The sequence below is a fragment of the Balearica regulorum genome, chromosome 7 (assembly GCF_011004875.1).
Source record: "Balearica regulorum gibbericeps isolate bBalReg1 chromosome 7, bBalReg1.pri, whole genome shotgun sequence".
Classification (NCBI taxonomy): Eukaryota; Metazoa; Chordata; class Aves; order Gruiformes; family Gruidae; genus Balearica; species Balearica regulorum.
In genome coordinates, this window is record NC_046190.1 from 30,184,213 (window position 1) to 30,205,047 (window position 20,835).

Below are 20,835 nucleotides of genomic sequence, written 5' to 3' on the forward strand. Positions count from 1 at the left end.
GCTCAGTACCTTTCTAATAACATTCTTCTATTCTCTCAGACACTTTCCTTCTACACTCTGAAATGATCTTTCGAAGCATTTAGGATACTAGCTTATTTAGACTCTCAGGTCAAAATCTTTGTCCCTATTGTCAGTGGTGTATTTCTGCAGTTTCACAGCAGGGTAGTAAACGAATAACAAATAATGATAACAATGACAATACAGATGTCTAGGGGTATTGTTATTTTGAGTGTGCTTTAAGACTCCGGTTCTGTGTAAGCACAATCAGATCTGTATGCCGCTCCATGCAGGGATCCATCTTAAAGTCTTTCTGGCCATTCAGACAGGTTTTTTGCAACAGAGCAAGATACAGCAACTGACAGATAAATCATCCCCCTTTCAGCCACGGAAGCCCAGCTACGCAAGCAAATGAAGGCGCCCAAACTCCACATCTACTCAGGAACTGCTCAGCTGAGAGATCCAGTTGTTTCATACAGCTTTCTGCAGAGATCCTCCCTGGATCAGTGTAATTTCTGCTACAGAAGTAAGGATATTTACTCTCTGCTCTATGCTAGAGTATCTTCCTAATACCAAAGCCTCTGCACCAGCGAGGTCCCTTGCTCTGCAGGGCTTCCAGCTGCAGCATTAGCCAGGCAAAATGTGGGAAGTATGTACTACCACTGCACTTGAAGATTATTTTCCTAGTATTTGTCAGAGTGCTACACACACACTTGCACCCACGCAGGAAGATGGTTACTGTGCTGCTCTCTGCTTTCCAATGCAGCTTCAGTGGCTTCGAGTTGGGAGTGCTGCCCCCGGTGGGGCACACCCCCTGCCTCGAGGAGAGGCAGGGCTCAGCCTGGCCCTGTCTAGCCCTGTTACCGGTTAGCCCGAGATCCCCCTGGCCTCCCCCGCGCCCTGCCCTGGCCACGCCGTCGGGGGGAGTATCCTGGGCGGCGGACCTGCGCCGGGTGTTGGCAGCCTGTCCCGGCGAGTAGCTCTCGAGTTAGACGGCGGCAGCCTGTGGGTCCAGGCTGCGCCGCGGAGGCACAGGGTGGCCGGGGAGGAGGTGGCGGCAGCTCCTTGCGGCACCAGCGCGGGGGCAGAGGGGGCCTTTGCGGCTTTCACCGCACAGAGGCCGAGCCGGTAATCGCCGACCTCCGCAGGCGAGCCAGGCTCCCGACCGCCCCTGCAGGGCAACGGCGGCTCGGGGCCGCGAAGACACGCGACCGCTGCCCGCAGCACCGGCTGGCGCACGCACGTCGGACCCAGTCCTCTGCCCTTGCGCCGTTCAGGCCCAGAGGGAAACGACGGAGTGAGGGCTCCGGGAGGCTGCCGTGGGAGCCGAGGCCGAGTACAGGGCCGCCCGGGGTTCCGCGGGCAGCCGCGCCGTCGGGGCGGCGAGAGCTGCCAGCGGGCCCCCGCCTCAGGGGTGGGGCCGCCTCCCCACCGCCCCCCCAGGCACACCCCCGGGGCGGGCAGGGACCGGCGGCACCCCTGCCCCGCAGCCCCCTTACCGAGGCCGGACAGAGCTGTCGCCGCTAGCGCGGTACAGCGGGGCGGGGCCGAGCCGGGCGGGCGGCGGGGGGGCGCGGGGCCGGCGCGGTGGCGGGGCGGGTGGGGTTTCCGTGCGCGGCGCTTATTAGTGTGTTGATGGAGGGCCGGCCCCTCGGAGCCGCCTCGCAGCGGCGGCGCGGGCTGGCGGCGGCCACCGGGAGGTGAGCGGCGGCTGGCGGCTCGGGCGGCGGCGGAGGCGGCGGCGGGGCCGCCCCCGCCGTGCCCCATGCGGGCAGCGGCGGGGCGGCGGCGGCGCTGAGGGCGATGTCGGAGGCGGGGGGCGCGGGCCGGGCGCGGGCCGCCGTGGCACGGCTCTCGGAGGCGGTGGGCGAGCGGCGGCGGCGGCTGGGCACCGCCATGGGGGAGGCGCGGCGGCAGCGGCGGCTGCTGCTGGTGGTGGTGTGCGTGGCGCTGCTGCTGGACAACATGCTGTACATGGTCATCGTGCCCATCATCCCCGACTACATCGCGGCCATGCGCGGCAGGGAGGGTGCCGCCGGCCCGTCCGCGCCCGTGGCGGGCAACGAGAGCGGCGGCGGCAACCGGAGCCTCCTGCAGGCGCGGTACCCGCCGGCCGCGGGGGGCAATGAGGACGTGCAGATCGGGGTGCTGTTCGCCTCCAAAGCCATGCTGCAACTGCTGGTGAACCCGCTCAGCGGCACCCTCATCGACCGCGTGGGCTACGAGGCGCCGCTGCTGGCCGGGCTGGCCGTCATGTTCCTCTCCACCGCCACCTTCGCCTTCGCGGAGAACTACGCGACGCTGTTCGCGGCGCGCAGCCTGCAGGGGCTGGGTTCGGCCTTCGCCGACACGGCCGGCATCGCTCTCATCGCCGACCGCTACGCGGAGGAGCCGGCGCGGAGCCGCGCCCTGGGCACGGCGCTGGCCTGCATCTCCTTCGGCAGCCTGGCCGCCCCCCCCTTCGGCGGCGTCCTCTACGAGTTCGCCGGCAAGCGGGTGCCCTTCCTAGTGCTGGCCTGCGTCTGCCTCCTCGACGGGCTGCTGCTGCTGGCCCTGGCGCCACCCTGCGCTGCGGGGGCGCGGGCAAACATGCCCGTCGGCACCCCCATCCACCGCCTCATGGTGGACCCCTACATCGCCGTGGTGGCGGGCGCCTTGGCCACCTGCAATATCCCCCTGGCCTTCCTGGAGCCCACCATCGCCAACTGGATGAAGGAGTCCATGGGGGCCAGTGAGTGGGAGGTGGGCCTCACCTGGCTGCCCGCCTTCTTCCCCCACGTGCTGGGTGTCTACGTCACCGTCCGGCTGGCTGCCACGTATCCCCACCTCCAGTGGTTTTACGGGGCCCTGGGCATGGCCATCATCGGTGCCAGCTCCTGTCTGGTGCCAGCCTGCAGGAATTTCGGGCAGGTCATCATTCCCCTCTGTGGCATCTGCTTCGGCATCGCCCTGGTGGACACAGCCTTGCTTCCCACCCTGGCCTTCTTGGTGGACGTGCGTCACGTCTCTGTCTATGGCAGCGTCTATGCCATCGCAGACATCTCCTACTCTGTGGCATATGCCCTGGGGCCCATTGTGGCTGGCCAGATTGTGCACACCATGGGCTTTGCACAGCTCAACCTGGGCATGGGGCTTGCCAACGTGCTTTACGCCCCTGTCCTCCTCTTCCTCAAAAATGTCTGCCAAATGAAACCCTCTCACTCAGAGAGGAACATTCTCCTTGAAGAAGGACCTAAGGGACTCTATGACACCATCAAAATGGAGGAGCGCAAAGGCATGGGCAAAAGCCTCCAGCCAGCGGGTGAGATGGATGAGAACGGCATGGACTCCTGCCGCAGAGACCTGACAGGGGTGTCTGAGGAGGACTCATCGGACTATGAGTACAGTTAGGTTGCCCCACACAGCCCAGCCCCAGGAGCAAAGAGGGACATGTGGGAGAGAGGGAAAGGGAGGGATGAAAGCGTTAACTGCATTATGTTTCTGTACCAATGTGCAATATATACAGTTTAACCTTTGTCATGATGTAATGGCTTTCTTCTTCTAGACTTATTTTTAATCGGTATTTCCTTCAGCATTCTGGCAAGGTGGAGGGGGTGGGGAATGGGGGGGACAATCCTAAAGAAAATTATCTGAATAATCATTGGCATAAATCGGGGGGGGGGGGGGGGGGGATGTGTCCTTCCAAAAAACCACCAACATCAAAACAAAACAAAAAACCCCAACAGCCTTGTAGCTGGGGTATAATTGTGCAAAGTTTTCTTAAGCTGAAACTGTGTGTGACATACTGTATATCTCTGTAAAAAATATAAGAAAAGCAAAAAAGTCTGTGTAAAATTTTGAATGGCGTATTCAGGGACTTAGTAAATCTTGTGTACATATACTTAGATTTTCAGTTGGTTTCATATATTTAAGAAGAGCAACAACTATCACGTCTTATTCTTCTTTGGGAATAAACTGAAGTATTGTACTTTTTTCTTCTCTGTTGTGCTGCTCTCCAGTAAGTGCAATATGCTGTATTATGTTGAAGTCCAAACTACAAGAATAATATGATCTGAATAAATGGAATTGAAGGGGATTGATTGTCTTTGTTTCATTGTTGAGGGCTGCTTGAGGAAGAGAGCTGGTTGGGCTCACTGTAACCCCTAAGGTAACAATTCCTCATAACACAAACCTCATCGGTTACCAGAATCGCCCAGGAGAAAACCCTGTACAAAATATCCTCATTTATTCTTCAAAACATATCTTAACGGGTCCAAGCAAATAACATTGCACTGCAAACATGCTATTGATCACTTAAAACCAGCTCCTTGTATTCTCACACGAATTTAATTTTAATTCTCACAATCATGAATTTCAATTTTCGAACATTCAAAAAATGACATTACCAGCAATTAGAGACACAATGCTGGAAAACGCCTTTCTTGGTGCTGAATGCTGCCCCAATGTAGCCGACAGGAACTAAACAAAACAAAAGATGGGTGAAGTGTTTCATTCAAATCTTTGCAAAAAGTGGAAACCTTGAATCCCACCACAAGGGAACCAGAGTGCATATTTTGCCCTGTAAATTTATCTTGATATAAAAGAAAATCGTTTATTTAAATTCCTAGCTCATTAGGAAACAAAATAATTTACTTATAATATCAAGAGGAGAAAAAAAATATATAAACGGCTACAGTAACTATTAAAAAGCTTCCAGCCGTCCCTGGGGAGCTGGGCGCCGCAAAGGAGCCGCGCAGAAATCTCCCGACTGTTCCGCTGAGCTGCGCGGAACGCGCGGTCCCGCCGCGCCGCAGCTCCTGTCGGGGCGGCCGAGTCGGTGCTCATGCGACGCAAAACTCATGAAAACACCGCGCCGGTGCTTTGGCACGGCGGGTTTGCCGAAGAAGCAATGGCCACCGCAGTAGTAGCTGAGCCTCGCTTCCCTAAACCGCAGCCGCCCTCTTTGCAGTAAACGGCAACAGCGGTACCTCCTCTGTCCCGCCGCCCCGGGGCTGCCCCCGCATCTGGCCCGGCACGGTGCGCTGCTGCCGCCGCCCCGGGTCCGCTGTGCGTCACAGGGCATCTCCCGCAGATCCCGAGCCCCTCCTGGGACGGCTGCCGCCCCGTCGCGGGCTGCCGCCCCTTCCGGCCACAGTGCCGGCAGCCCACTGGCAGCACCGCCCGCCCTGTTCGGGATGGAGCTTTCAGGAGCCGCAGACGCCCCACGGTGACACTACTGGCGACAAGCTGTGTGGCAACGCGAGTCACCGAGAGCTGTAACCTTCAGGGGCTCCCCTTGCCGCCGTCGGGGACCCCTTCGGCTGACCCCGACGGTGGTAAGGGCGCGGGGAAACGCGGCTCTGCCGGCCTCCCCCCGCCGCCCTCCCGGGACACTGCCGGCACGGGGCGAGCTGGCGCCGATGCCATCACCAGGCACAAGCCTGCAGAAGGGGCAGAACAAGAGCGGCGCGACCCGGGCGGAAGGAGGGCGGCAGCGCCTGTTGCACGCAGCAGGAGGGGCGGGCAGGACCGGGCCGGGCCGGGCGGTGCCGGGGGCGCGGGGCGGGGAGGAGCCAGGCGGCGGCAGGGACGAGCTGCTCTCCGCACGCCCCCGCCCAGAGGGGACCTGGCCGCAGAGGAGGCGGCAGTACCTTGGACAGAGCCGCCGCGACGCGCGGAGGCCGCCCGGGAGCTGCTCCGGAGCGCCCCGACGAGCAGGTACGGGCGGGCAGGGTACGCGCCGCGCGCCTCCGACGGCGCGGCTGCAAGTGCCGGGGCGGGAAAGCCAAGGGCCCGGGAGCGGGGGCGCTGGGTCCCGCGGCGCGGAACCGAGAGGGCTCCTCTTGCCAAACTCCGCGGCGTCGGCGGCTCCCATGGGGCCGCCCCGGAGCCCGCGGATCCCGCCGCGACGAACGGTCCGGGAGGGAAGGGGATCCGCCGGGGCTGAGACGCGGTAAAATCTCGGGGCGCGCCGGCAGCCTCCGGCAGAGCGTAAGCGCTCCCCGACGGGCCCAGCCGCTGCTGCAGCCCGCAGGGAACTGACGGATAGCGACAGGGCGGCTCCTTTCGTAATGCCAACGGCTGGAGCAGCGCACGCTTCACACATGTATTCCTGATAACGCATACATTCCTCTTAACTTTGAGCATAGATTCCCGAGAAGTTTAAGCTTATCTTCCTGCTAACACTGAGACTGAGGATGAATAGATGGGGGCTGAGTGTAATGCCCCAACAATGTTATAGACTGCAAGTTGCCTCCCCGAGTCCACAATGTATGGAGAACTCCAGTATAAGCACATGGGCTTATTTCAGTCCTCTGCTATCTGCTAACAGAGAGATCAGTGCCTTTTGTTGTGGATTTGAGCTGCTGCTTTGAGCTGTGGGGAAGGCCACCCTGCTCCCCAGCCTGCCGTGACTCACAGCCACCCTGCTAAGCTGCTCACCCCAGCCCTCCAGCTAAGCCAGCTGTAAATAAAACCAGCTAGGATTATTTTTCTTTTGCCTAATAACTTTGACAACGCACCTCACAGCCATTCCAGTGAACAACTTTGAAGTCATCTTGAATTTCTGCAGGATTTTCTCTTGTGTCAGTTTCCTTGTCCTTTACTAAGCAAATATAGGATTGGGTGTGACACTAAGCTGGCAGCACTTGAACCAGAGACAAAGCCTCAGTTCATCCCCATGACAGAGAAAAGTACAGTTCAGGCCACCACCCCCAAACTCTTTATCAGACTGATTTTACAGATACATGAGTCTGTTGTTAGTAGCATTTCTTACAGACACAGAGCCAGTATGGACTTGCCATCGGTGTGACTCCATATTGCAGTTTGACAAAAAAATAAGGAAAGAAAGAACAAAAGTCCCAGCAAGAAGAATATCAGCTGGATTTTTCCTTTAGGAGAATACAGTTTTAGGGGCTCTGAAGACAAAATGGCTGCTCTGTACTTGAATGCAGGTGAAGAGCCGAGGCCAGCCCATAAACAACTGGGAAGACAGAGTCTTCTAAGAGTTACAGGGCATGTCTGCTATTTGAAGTGCTTTGAACATGAACAGCATGGCTAAGTGATGAGACCTGTGTAGCACATGAGAGGGAGCAGAGCAACGCAGCGGGTTAATGTGGCCTTTCCGTGAAGGAAATCTTTCTCACCTGGGTTGAAATTGTGAGCAGATGACAGATCAACACAAATTTGCTGTGTGGCTCATTGCAGAGCCCCAGGGACACCTCTCAACCTTACACAATGTACTGCACAGCACATGGCCCCACTGACAGCCGGTGCAGGACAGGGAGAGGACAGGATCAACACAAGGTGTCAGTGACCATATACACATTGGCAGACCCATGCTGAAGCTGCAAGGCTGGAATAGCCAAGCTGATTCCTCAGGAGAGGAATCATGCACAGCCATCCCTGCCCATTGCTAAACAAAACTCTTCATCTCACTTTCATACACTATACGGTTTTATCCAAATTGTTTGTAAAAGCTGATGTAGAAATAATTCAAGTGCCCTGAATGTATAGTCCCAAGGGTTTCAGAAAGAAAATATGACATTCTTTTCTACTTAGTCAGCACATGTTGTCTTTTATACTTTGCACACACACAGTGCACAGTAATTTAAAACAAAACAAAACAAAACAACAAAACCTAAAGCGCTGTGATCTGTCAAGACCTGACTGAACACATAGAACTTACTCTGCTTTAGCTGTACTACCGTAATTGAAGGACAACTGTTCGGTGTGGGCACTATTATATCAGAAGAAATATGTGTGCCATCTAGCTTATTCTTGTACTGAAAAGGAGTAAGAGGCATCTATAGGAGTGAAAACCAGGATAAGCACAATACAAGAGAGACACAAGTGGAAGTATTTGTTCTGTCACTGATGACTTCTGTGACTTTTGACAGGTTAAGCCATCTCCCTGGATAGGTATATGCTATTTAGAAAGACTGGTGTGTGTGAAGCAGCTCAAATGTAGTGTATGACACCCCTCCCAGTCCTCCCACTGCCAGCCTAGGCAGGCTCACAGGGTCCCCCAGTCCAGAGCTATGCCCCAAAGCACTGGCACCCTGCAAGCTTCTAGCCTGCAGGGGGCAAAGGCACATCTTCATCAAGCTCCTTTCCACAGTTTCCACATCTTTAACGCAGAGATGGCAGTACCTCACCATGACCGTGGAACTGTGTAATGACAAATACATTTAAAGACTGTGGTGCTTTCATATAAATTGATAAAGGGAGGACATATAAGATCCTTAGATAGAAAACTGCAACCTTACTATTACCTGTGTTGACATAAGTATATTCAAAGAAAAGTCACCTCTCTCCTCCAGCTAACATATAACAGTAATACAAAGTGCGCAGATCATGGCATAATGCATTGTGAAGTAAATCAGAGTGATAAAATAAACCATGCTGAGAAGGGACCATTTATGTGCATCAGATAGTTCTGGATAAAGAAATTTATAGTGAAATGAGACAAACAGAATGTCAGAGCAATCTCCACAAGGCACAGTTCAGCTACTTTTGAATGTTGTACTTCTATTTCTCTTCAGTTTTGCATTCTGAAGCTTCTGTGTATGCTTGTGCAGGGAATACTCTCCATGTACATTTTGGTTATAAATAATGGGTACTGACTGGACTTTAAATCTTTTCTATTTCCAGAACTGAGGCGTGAGGCTCCATAAGTGCCCCCAAGTGGGTTCAATTTCTGTCCTTAACAAAAGATATCTACAGAAATGCAGGAATGCCTGTCCTAGAAAAAAACATGCAGAAGAAAGAGAAAGATACATGCAGTAAAGATGAGACAGTAAGTAACTGTTTCTGGGAAAAGAAAAAGAAAAAAAAATAAAGGTTGAAGATAGATGATTTAACAGCTTTTAATACTGTAAATTAATATAATAATTGTAAACCAAGCTCTGTTCCAGAACGGATTTCTTCATTTCGGGGAACACTAGTTATCCTGCAGCAGTTTATAATTAGGAACTTTGATCTAACGTTAGTGCTTCTCATATCCAAATACACTCTTCCTCCCAACATCCCATGAAGAGTTCCAGTAAGTAAAATATTATTAGACAACAGCAGATGTATTACTACAGTCAGAGATGGCATATAATTATTTCTTGATAGTACAGAACTATCAAACTATCACATATGATTCATTTTCAAGCTGGTTTAAAAGATGCCGATGTGGATGCCTATAAGTAGTCAACCCCTTGGGTTTAAAACCTTTTTCCTAACCAGAGTCATGACTGTAGAGTAACCTTACCCAGAAAGATGGTGCCAAAGCCAGGTATCAAAAAGAAATACTATTTGGCACATCTATTGCCACTGACCAAGAAATCAATGACAGAAAAGATATGCCCCGACTAAACATAGCTTGAAACTGCAGAATTACCATTCTTTTATTTCTGAGATCCAGGGTACATTACAGGCTAAACTGGATTTGCATTTCCATTAATAACAGCTAATCCTATGACACTTTTTATGAGTATCTGAAATCTTCAGTTTCTAGATAGGGAAATATAATGCAGCACTGACTTTTCTGTGGATGTCAAAAGGCAGAGCTGGTATTTGACCTCAGAGGATACACACTCCCTGCCTTCTGTTCAGAGCACTTCCTTCACCCCCTCCCTCCCTGCATACACTAGCCAAGGAGTTTGCAGCTAGCCTTGCTCTGAGCAGCAAGTGGGATTACGTGACTGCCAGATATCTCTTCCAACCAAAATCATGCTATGGTCCTGCGATCCTTTGAAAATGAATGTCTATTACATCAAGAGCTAGTAAAAAAATATATAAACTTTACCTGCTTTAGGAGACAGGCAAAAATCAAATTAGAGAAATAAACCCTCCAAAAGTTTATAGTCTACACTAATTGCTAAAGGACAAGCACAGCTGACTTAGATGACCATTTCTCAACTAGGAGACCATGCTTAGAGCATCACAGCTTCTTGCAATTTCCCAGCCTTTCATGGATTACCTCATTGCTTGATTTTCCCACTGTCCCCATAATTCCTCTGGCTTTTAAATTACTAATTACACTTCACTTGGGTAATTCGACATTAAAAAACAAAGGAAGCTTAATTGCATGGACAGCATCAGCTTGTTTTCTTCCCAGATACTATTGGTTTCTGGCTCCAAACAGAATAAAGCAAGTATAAGCAGATGTTTTATCAAGCAGCCTAGGAGAGTTCCAGACTGGCCAACAGCAGAAGTTTGGCAGGGTAAAACACAGATTTAGTTGAGGATTGTATGTAGTCAGTGCTAATAAACAGGTAGACCTGCACGTTTTCTACTTCTGCAATTTTATAGTGTCGTATTACCAATTACAGAAGTATTAACCCACAGTTTTACTGATCACAAGATAAATGCACTTATTTACTAATGAAATACCTTCTCTTAATGCATTATTTTATTATGCTGTAATTTATTCAAGGATTTGCTAGAGTCTAGCTCAGACTATATGCTTGCATCATGCCTATTTGCCTGTTTGTCCTAGGATTTCTAGAATTTTTACCAAGGAATATTCTCCTGTTTTCCACTAGTTTCCTGACTTAACCATTTGAAATCCTCATTGGTCAAAGGCCTACAAATAGAGCTGCTGGAGACGTACTACTGCTTCAGTATTGCATACAACTGCATACTACGTCCTAAAATCCAGGCACTTTAAGATCTAATGAAACTCCACTGAAGTCACGCAGTTACATTTGCAGTAATCAGTCATCTCAACTGCTAAAACAGAATAAATGTATTTAAAAAGGGATGCAATATATTAATCAGCAACAGAAGGGAAAAAAAAAAAAGAGGATGGTTTGGGAACAAGTAGAATTACTTGTTAATTTGTTTTTTGGTTGTTTGGTTGGTTTTTTTTTAATGATTAGGCAGTGCCAAAACTTCCAGTCCCACCACTGCAACAGACCTTAGGCATGTACCTAAAGTGTACAAAACACTTGGTGCCAGAGGAGCAATTTAGAAAGACCAAGGTCATTGTGGAACAGTTTGGAATTGCAGGAGGCCTGGGGGAAACCTTGCAGCAAATCCTCGAGGAAAGAAGGGAAAAGACAACGAACTGGGTAAGCAGAGAAAAATGGATGATGCTCATTTACAAACTCTTCGTGATGTTCTATATGTGATCACTGCTTTATTTCAATGGATCAATGTAAACAGGTCACATCAGATTCTACCAAAGGGAATGAATATTTCAGACATATTAGGCTAGAATTTTCCAAATACCTCAAAATCCATGTCATTATTATGTTTTCAGATCAACAATTTTGTTGACATAAATGAGGGAATTCATGCACCTCAAGTGCATGCATGCAGGTGTCACCTCTACCTGTAGGAAGCACTATATTACATCCTTTTTGGATGTAATTTCTTTCCCTTTAATAACAGGATTAAGAGTTTTTATTAAAATGAAAAAAGCTTTCTGATAGGGCTATAAAACGTGGCTTGCATACCCATTTAGCCAAAGTTCTGATCCAGTCAAATTATTCTGGAATGGAATACTTTAGGATAGGGATTACTCTTTTTAAATTAAACTATTATTTGTCATTCATTGTCACACCATACCAATGTAGTTACCCTGTAGTATTTACTTCATTGAATATACACACACATGTATACATCTATCTGTCTCACTCTCTCTCATAGACCATGATGAGACCTCAGCCTTTAAAAAGTCCAGCTTTCTGCTTCCCAAGACAGGAAAATTAAATAAGCCGTAGATAAAACAGATTTTATCATTCCACAAAGTCACATTTCATGCTGCCTGCATTAACCATGTCAGAATAGGGCAGCTGAAAACTAGAAACACTGATTTTATTGAAGTCCTTTTATTCCAGCAAGGAAGAGAGACACCGAATCATTTCATGGGTTCAGTGAAATCTGCAGGCTTGCTACTAATGTCAGTGAAATGTGGTTCTACCTTAACTTTTCAGTTGTGTGACCCGCAAGAAAACTCCATCAAATTGCTGCTATAGTCAGAAAAAAGGCTACGCTACTGGCAGTGCTTTTATTTTAAAAGCAGTGCTTAATTTCTGAACTACTTGTTGCCACAGTTTGAGAGCTTCGCTAAATGCCACCCAATCTCATTTTGTTATTCTGATCATAGAACTTCATGGTTTTGGTGACTAAATTAGCCATTGCTTAAATAATGTTCCTGATAACAATTAGTGTTCCAGGAGACAACTGTTCATTTAACCACTTACAGCATGAAAATTACAGAGGAAGGATATATAAGCATTTTCTGAAACATCTCAACTTTAAATATTGGTTATTAAAATTAAATACCTGATTTTTAAGATAAACAAGAAGCGTTTTTATTTGGAATTTAACTTGCCAGGGGTACAGGTCTAGCCTGTTCTCCTCAAGACTCCAGAGACTGTGGGGGAAGCATCTGTTCTAACAGCAATGAAATATCTCAGAGGAAAACTTTTTCAACTGATGCATGCATTCATAATTATTTTTGCATAATTTCATTGTTGTTTATAGTTACTATATGCAAAACATGCCCACTAAACTCAGAAAGACCATTTGATCTTTTTTATGAAAGCCTCCATTTTCCAAATAATGATTCTTCAAACTCTGCTCAGACATAAAGGTTGAGGTTACTGTACATCTGTGTTTTCAATAAAAATGGTTATAAATTTAATGTGCCTGTCTGGGTCAAGCATCAGTAATCTGCATTTGTGTCAGTGGGCCCAGAGGGAATTCTCCAGGGGCCCTATCCACATGCCAGTATCTGCAGGACTGAGCCATTAGGCTCAAGAAATTTTTTTCCCACTCTGTCTTGCCACAGGACAGTATCTGATGGCTAACAACAGAGCATCTTGGTATCATTGACAAATATTTGAAGCCCCTGGAGGAAAGCCATTGCTGGTAAAATTCTGTCTGTCTCTTAAATATATCCTGATCACTATTCAAGAGTCAGCAGTTAGCATGTTGTACTCAAACATTTTTTGTTGTTGTTGTAGAGAGAAGCAAACAACAAAATACCTAGACCACCAGAATATGGAGCTTGTTTACTTTTTAATGGAACACACTGTCAATTGCCGTTGATTGAAAAATAGGATTATGGAATTGCGGCTGATTTCAGCTGAGCTGAGGTCACAGAGCCCAGACTGAAAATGCTCAGCAGCTCCATTAATCAGAGCCCATGCCTAACACCAGGAGCACCAAGCACTCTCCCCTCACCCCCAGACTGCCTTTCTGCACATTGTTCGTAGCTTTAAGGTTTCATGTCCCCTTCCTTCAGGTGTTTAACTACTGGCTGGATGACATGTACCTCAACAACCGGCTTGCTCTTCCAGTCAATTCCAGCCCAGCAATTATCTTTGCTCGTCAGTATTTCAAGGATGTAAATGACCAGCTAAGGTAATGTACTACAACTTCACAGTTTTTGCTAAATGAAAGGATATTTTAAATGTACTGCTTTTGCAAAAAGACAATCAACTTTCATTAAAAAATAAGGGCTGAAACCATTAAATGATTTCCTACAAGGCCTGCTGACTGAGGGTAGTGTTTCTAGGGTTACTCATACTGATATTCAGAAATAAAAACGTCATTGCTATTACATTTATTGCATGAAAAAAATACCATAGGATTTATAATTTTTTAAAGCAGAATTTGCAAAGCTTTTCATTGTATAGTTCAAGTAAACCATTTTGCAAGAGAACATAGAAATACTAAATTCTGACACACTGTTTAAAGAAAAACAATCTTCAACATGCCATCACTATGACTTATTTCCACCCTGCAAACTGAAAAGGCCACACTGGCATTAAATTATCCCTCTCAGGTCCCCAAAAGGGCACCAGAAACACAGGGGATCTAAGAATAAGAATTCAGAAATCATTCCTCCCCAAGAACACTGTTTCCTTCAGGCTCGTCCTTCCCAGCCCTGAACTGACCTTTCTCCTTTGAGTTGTTATGGACAATTACAGTCATTTAAAAAGTGAAAAGGTAAACAAGTACCCAAGCACAGAATATACCTCTCCAGACACCCTTAAAACAGAATTCCATTCTTCAGCCTTTGCCAAAACATTTTCTCCTTTTAAAACAGTAAACCAGATCAAATCTACCTTCATATAGTGCAATTTTCCTCTTTGCTTTTAGCACTCTCTAGCTGCTCATTACTGAAAGAATTAACTGCATGTGAATTTATGCTATTATAAAACAGCCAGAACCTTGAAGCTGATATGTGTTCTTTTAACATTTTGCATAGACAGACAATGTATCTTTTTACTTTAAACATAACTATAAATGTTTCCATTCATTACTGACTAAATGTATTGTGCACGCAGCTTTCGAAAAACCTCCACTTTGCATTTTCTAATGCATGTGCTTTAACAAGGAAATATTTTTCTCAGAGCTTCCCATTCAGACACAGTGCAAATGAGCAGTGTCAGGAAATAATACACCTGTCCACAGCTCCGCAGAAAGAATATCTGCTTAGGACAGGAAGTACTCTAATAAATTGGACAGCTTATGAGTATTGATATGGAAACCCATGTTAAGGATTCTATTAAATATTCAGCCTCTGCTCCCATTCTCTAAATAAATGCTTTCAGGCTTCTTCCTGTGGTAGTCTGTTTAACCATTTGAAGGGACCATCTCTAGGATTTTGTATTTTTCTTGATGTTAATTCATTTAGCTTTTGGGTGGAGGCAGGGGGCTCTCTCCTTGTGCTGTGTCGTCAATCATTCAGGCTCTCAGTCTCTCAGAAACAGCCCAGTGTTGCCAAATGATAAGAGTCTGATGTCACTTCTATCTGCTACTTGCAGGTTTGCTGCCAATCTCATTTCAGGAGTGCAAGACTATAAAGCTTTACTGGACACGTAAGTAGCTTGGAAGGAGAGCTGCTGCTTGAGTGTCTGCAGGCTTCTGATTCAAGGGTGCTCTAACATGCCCAAAGTCAGGCTGCATTGCATCTCTCCACCATTTGGAAGAGCTGGGGCTCCAGCATGCTTCAGGGCAAGCGCTTCAGCATTTTTTATGTGCTTTCTGCTTTATTACTACAATTTAACAGGTTGGAGAAGGATCCTGTTTTATGCCTGGTAGTCATCACTAGCACATGCAGTGCAGCCCAAAGGACACACATTCTCTGCCTAACACAGCTATTGAGAACACATCAGGAAGTCTGTGCTCCCCAGACCCAAAGAGCAGCAGCGCTGCGGTTACACATTCTGCACACCGTCCCCGGCACTGGACACCTGCCAGGGTGCTGCACCACACACACACATACACCCTGCCCCTGCATACTGCACCTCCCATTTAGAACATCAGCCCCCCTTCCCCCCCACCCCCAGGAGAAGGAAGCCTCACCACAGACAGGCTGGTTCAGTGGCTAGTAAAAACCAGAAGTTACTTATGCCATTGTTACTTTCTGTATATAAACACAGGGGAAACCCATGATTCTTTAAGTCATGCATGAGGTAGCTTATAACAGCATTTTACATGGCACTTCTTAACCTCACCTAATATGTTGCAGGTTTACTGCTGAAATCACTGCTCCCTGAAGAATAGAAACAGGGGGGAGCCAAGCACAACAGACACAGCACCATAGTAGGGAAAAGGTCGTTTTTCTGTCTGGAAACACAAGAGGCATATGTGATATGCTTTAACCAACGCTCATTTGGATGAGGAAGGCAAAGTCCGTATTCAAACAACAAAGTCCCTATCATCTATGAATTAAAGAAAGATGAAGGTGCTGTTCGATTTTTCACTTCAGAAGTCTGACAGCTACTCAGAAATTATAGAATAGGTACTTATTTAAAAACACATGCTTTTGTCCAAAATATGCCATGCAACTGCACACACCAGCGCTGACATGCTGTGAAGTACTATTGCATACTAGTTTGTTGCATCTTTATATGACAGCATCTGAGATGAGATAAAGAAACCACATTGCGCAAGAATAATTTAAATTCTTATTACTTTGACCTCACTGCTGTAGATCCAAAGACTCACATGATTAGATTTGCTTGCCTTAAATCAATAATAATTTAAATCCTCACTATTGTGTCCTCATATTGTTATTACTGTTTGCTTATCACCCCTCCTGTATAATTATGAGGACTGTAATTGTAACATTTTCAGTTCCATGTTGCTGTTAAGGACTTGTACCAGCAACTGTACTGCTAGCTTGGATCATGCCACATGCAGATGCACAATATTCCAACCCAAACCCAGGCGTTTAGTTTTAACTGTGCACATATTCCATGCAGTTGCCAGGACTAAATATTTCAAACAAAACCTAACTTGCTCACATAAGAGAGTTGTAGGATCTACACAGACAACTCCTAAATCAGTACAAGATTTTCTGGTGCCATCAGAGTTAATAATCCCTTTCTTAACTGCTATAATTACAGCTTGTCTTATCTAAATCTACCATGCTATTTTGCTATGTTCAATCATCATAGACGCTCTTTAAAAACTCTTAAATATAAGAGGATTTTGGCATAAAACAAAATGTCAGAGGAGAATGCTAATAACCCTGTTTTGCTGATAAAGAACAAAAAACCATTAAGCACCTGTACAAGGAAATAAGTGATCCAGAGTTTTCAAGCCAGGAACTGAAGGGAATATCCCTGGTTTAGAACTGCAACAGTTCTAAAGAGACAGTTAAACAAGATAAACTAGCATAAAATGTTACCCCGTATCAGCTGTATGACAGTAACTCTCCTTGTATGCTTGTTTGCCTCTGCCCCTCTCTGGCAGGCTGGAAGCTTAGTCCTCTTTTGCTGAGAGAAAACCTCAGCACCACAAGATCTTCTTCCTCCTGTGGTCTCTGCCACCTCTCCTGAGCAACAGCACCATTATTTCCTGCTGCAGTGCCAGTAGGATATTTTACAATCCATAATGATAATTGTGATAACTTCTGAGGTTTTTTTCTGGCCACTAAAGAAGCCTTTTAGGAGGTGGTGTTTTCACATGCCTTCCAAAAAAAAGGGATTAGGTTTTCAGCACTATTCCCCCATAGGTCTATGTAAGGATTAGCACATAAGCAAGGCTCTGTGGAAAACAGAAATGCCCTCTGTATTGCCCCAGTCATTCCTGTTCATCAGGCAAGGCCCTCTCAACAGACTCTGTAACCACTCTGCACAGTACAGGGCCACTGTGATTTGCAATGAATTTCATCAGTTTTTTTTTTTTTCAAGGTGCTGTGTCTTTTCCAGCTGTTCTGCTGACTTTTGTCCTGGCAAGTTTCCGGGGTCCCACCTAGGCAGGCTTCCCACGTACATTGCAAAGCTTCTTGTGACCTGCTATTATTTCCATTTCCACTAGATGATAATGCAATTGCTTAATGAATATGCATGAAGCTGCCAGGAATGATGTATTTAACTTTGGTATGGGAATTCATCTATTTCCCTTATACTGTAATCTCGTTTTATTATTCAATTTGTGTTATACCTGATCTAATTGTAACAGAACAAAGGACAGATTAGATTTCTTTTCCTTTCTGTCTCTCTCCCCTCTCTCCCTCTGGCTTTGTTTTTCTCCTTCTCTCTCTCCAGCCATGCTTTACCTGTTGATTTTGCTCGTGGACAGCTGTCTGGTCATCCTCTCTGTATGAAGCAATACTATGGACTCTTTTCTTCCTATCGTCTTCCAGGACATACCAAAGATACCCTCGTGGCCCAGAAAAGCAGTGTAATGCCAGAACCAGAACACATCATTGTTGCTTGTAACAATCAGGTAAATGAGTGTTCTTTTTTTATACCTTTCTATATTTCTTAGTTTGCTTAATTTCATTCAAGAAGAGCCTAATCTAACCACTGTTCAGAAACACAGTTAGCGTGCTACGTATGAGCTCACTTCTTACCAAGCATTCACTGTCAATATTTTCAAAAGATGCTTCTGCAGCATTTTTGTCCTTAGCCCACATTATGTTCCAAGCACAGTGATGCAGAAAGGAAGAATGTGGCAGAATACATTTGCTTTCTCATTCACATAAAAATGTTGATCAAAGATGAAACCACAGAGAAAAAAAATCTTATTAGAGTGCATTTGCTGGAAACACTCGTCTTGACAGTCATGTATTGGCACACAATGCACGGCATATATACCACCATCCCATGTAGGGGGGTCTAAGCTATGCCTGATGAAGTTAGCACAGGTGCAGGCAGAAATATTGAAGTATTAGAGTGAATCAGACCCAACTGATAAACGCCGTTGAGAAGCAGAGTATAGTGACTGGGAAGAGTACCTTGTAGCCCAGCTTGACTATTTGTAGTACTGGAGCTGTGCCTGCAGGCCCTCTTGGAATGAAGGGGTAGATCCCAGTGGTCCCTTTTCCAGGAGGAAGTCCTTTCTCCACCTCAATGGGAAGTTCTCTAGATTCTCTAGGTTATTTTTAAACAAATACTACCAAGGAAATTATTTACATACTTCCTGATTTTATCTCTTCAGGGTTTTTAAACTTATTCAAATAATGTATATTTTATTTGAGCCCAACACATATATAAGTCCCCGATAGCAACTGGCATTACACTGGTGTAAAAACACAGGAGGGGTAAGCCCTGGACCAGATCCCAGTGTTTCTGTGCTCCATTGCCCACCGGCCTGGTTCTCCAGGCAGGATTTCAGTCTCTCAACACTCACCCAGGCAAAATCAAAATGTTGGACCAGTAAGGGTCCAACCCATCAGTGATTGTTCTTCTGACTTCTGTCATTTTTTTGCAGTTTTTTGTTTTGGATGTTGTCATTAATTTCCGTCGTCTCAGTGAGGGAGATCTTTTCACTCAGTTACGAAAGATAGCCAAAATGGCAGAGAATGAAGAGGAAATGCTGCCTCCAATTGGCCTGCTGACAACAGACGGAAGAACAGAGTGGGCAGAGGCCAGGACGATCCTTATGAAAGGTTAGCAGCAGCAATCCCAGCTTTGTCGTCTTCATCATCTTCCTCCTCACCATCATTGCCTTTCTTTGCTGGGAGTGAACATTACAACACTGAATGTGCAATCTCACTGCTGATTTTTTCGAGCAGGAGGAAACTCAATACCTGTAAGTGTTCAGATGTGTGTTACCAGGGAAGCAGCAGATACAGTTTGACCCATTGGCTGTGTATGTTTAAGTGTCATGCTATGTAAACAGCTCTCACTCCATTCTCTGTTTTTCATCACATAAATTACATCAGATTTTGTGATTTGTCTTTTTTCATATCCATTTTGTATCAATAGGAATGATGTATCCTCTTAGCTTTTGGCAACTATTAGACATTTTTCATCTCATCTAACGAAGGCATCTACAAGTTAAACACCTGTTGAATCTAGCTGTGTAGTCTCTCTAGTCAATGGGGAAAAATAGAAAGTACCAGGGCTGATTCATTCAAATCTAAAAGTAAGTATCTAGGAAAGGTGACACCAGTTATTATCTGAGGATAGTTCTCTCTCTCTTCCAAGAACAGGCAGCATTTAGCTGTCTTGGATTCTGGACTCAAATGCTTGACTTTAAAACAGATGAAAATAAAAGGTGGAATTAGTCACCTCTACCATTTCACACTTTATATATTTTACCTTGAAGCTAAGTGATGTAAACACCCTCTTTTTGCCATTTTGGATGAATTGGGGATTCATTCCCCACCCTCACCCCTCACCCTCCCCAAAAAAATAGTCAATAGTCTCAAAATATGTTTATCAGCCCAAGGAAGATCTATCCTTTTGTTATTCAAGTTTATCTATGCTTACAATAACTTTATATAGATACACATACAGAGTCCTGGCCATTATTACAGCATTATTACATGGTACCAGTCTCATCTTCAGGCTTTCCCCTCCCTGCTTTTTCTTTTTAAAGCAGGAGGAAAAAAAAGATTCCTTAGTTTAATTAAAACTGAGATAAACACCTAATTGTTTATTTTCATGCCACACTTTTAAGTAAAACAGTGACTACCTTGAAACCAGCAACAAAATCATCTTTGTAAACCTACATCATCCTAAAGAAAAAAAGACAAATCAACAAAAACTAGCAGAACCATCTCTATGGTGTTTCTGTATTGCCTGGCATTTGATGAAATTTTAATGAGGAAGTAAACGAACTGAGTTACACAGCTGAAAAAAACAGATTCTGCACAAGCAAATATCGCAGCACTGTGATCTGAGCCTTGTCTAATCTACGCAAGAGTCCCATCCTAGACCACTTGTATTAGCACAGCTCCTCTCTATAGCATAATGCATTGCTGTTGCACGTGGATACATGATCCTTAAAAGCTCTTTTTTCGTTCTTATCTGTGTATCTCTACTCTTCTAAGTAGAGCAAGTGAATTCTTACTCCTATAGGGACTGCTGTCCCATGCATACTGTATCTGAATTTGATTCAGAACTGTCTTCTCATATATTCCTTTTAAAACAAAAGCCCCAACTAACCAAAAGCTGACTGGCCAATTCAATGCAATTGTGTGCATTAGAAAGAAAGAAGTAAAAGAAATGTCTTGCAGGGCTTTAGCCTTGTTCTCCTTTCAGCTCTTTCTGGAAATATTTATTTTCCATCCCAAGTCATGGTTCACGAGTTCTTGCCTGCTTGACATGATAATTTTTTCAGGGTTTGATCAGCTCTCTGCACGTATCTGTTTCCTTCTGTAAGGGCATCTTTCCCTACTTTTCTGTTTCTAGCAGACCTTAATTTTATTCATTCTAATATCTAGACTCAAGATACTCTGAAGCCATATGTCAAAATAAGGGCTTCATATCTGTCAAAGATGTGTGGGCAGCAGCCACAATGAAATATATATAAACCTATCAGACAATATAAAGCAGAACGCTGAGCAAGCTGTGAGCAGTTTGTAAATCACTATCCAGCCAGTTTTTCCTTGAAGGTGCCTGTCTGCAAATACCAGCAGCTGAGTACACAGGGCAACTTCCATTCACAAGG

The 20,835-nt window shown here is 46.1% G+C and overlaps 2 protein-coding genes across 4 annotated transcripts in view; both read left to right on the plus strand.

Annotated features, from left to right (window-relative positions):
* Positions 1 to 1,641: 1,641 nt before the first annotated feature.
* Positions 1,642 to 3,578, plus strand: SLC18A3 (solute carrier family 18 member A3). The gene has a single exon (XM_075757533.1). It carries the CDS (start codon positions 1,801 to 1,803, stop codon positions 3,385 to 3,387), a length of 1,587 nt encoding a protein of 528 aa, XP_075613648.1. The 5' UTR covers positions 1,642 to 1,800; the 3' UTR covers positions 3,388 to 3,578.
* A 1,988-nt stretch (positions 3,579 to 5,566) lies between these two features.
* The window catches only part of CHAT (choline O-acetyltransferase), a 35,943-nt gene continuing 20,674 nt past the window's right edge, over positions 5,567 to 20,835 (plus strand). For 2 of the 3 annotated variants that reach the window (XM_075758701.1, XM_075758702.1), the window contains exons 1-7: positions 5,567 to 5,694; positions 8,629 to 8,773; positions 10,845 to 11,036; positions 13,220 to 13,338; positions 14,748 to 14,801; positions 17,481 to 17,661; positions 18,649 to 18,826. In XM_075758701.1, the coding sequence (XP_075614816.1) occupies positions 8,711 to 8,773; positions 10,845 to 11,036; positions 13,220 to 13,338; positions 14,748 to 14,801; positions 17,481 to 17,661; positions 18,649 to 18,826 (787 nt within the window). In that variant the 5' untranslated portion in view covers positions 5,567 to 5,694; positions 8,629 to 8,710. Of the gene's footprint in view, positions 5,695 to 8,628; positions 8,774 to 10,844; positions 11,037 to 12,763; positions 12,844 to 13,219; positions 13,339 to 14,747; positions 14,802 to 17,480; positions 17,662 to 18,648; positions 18,827 to 20,835 lie in introns of those variants that run through there. The other variant, XM_075758703.1, reaches the window with a different exon arrangement.

What these genes read in the sequence shown, in the direction of transcription:
- SLC18A3 (XM_075757533.1), top strand. Translation starts at nt 1,801, where the DNA reads ATGTCGGAGGCGGGGGGCGCGGGCCGGGCGCGGGCCGCCGTGGCACGG.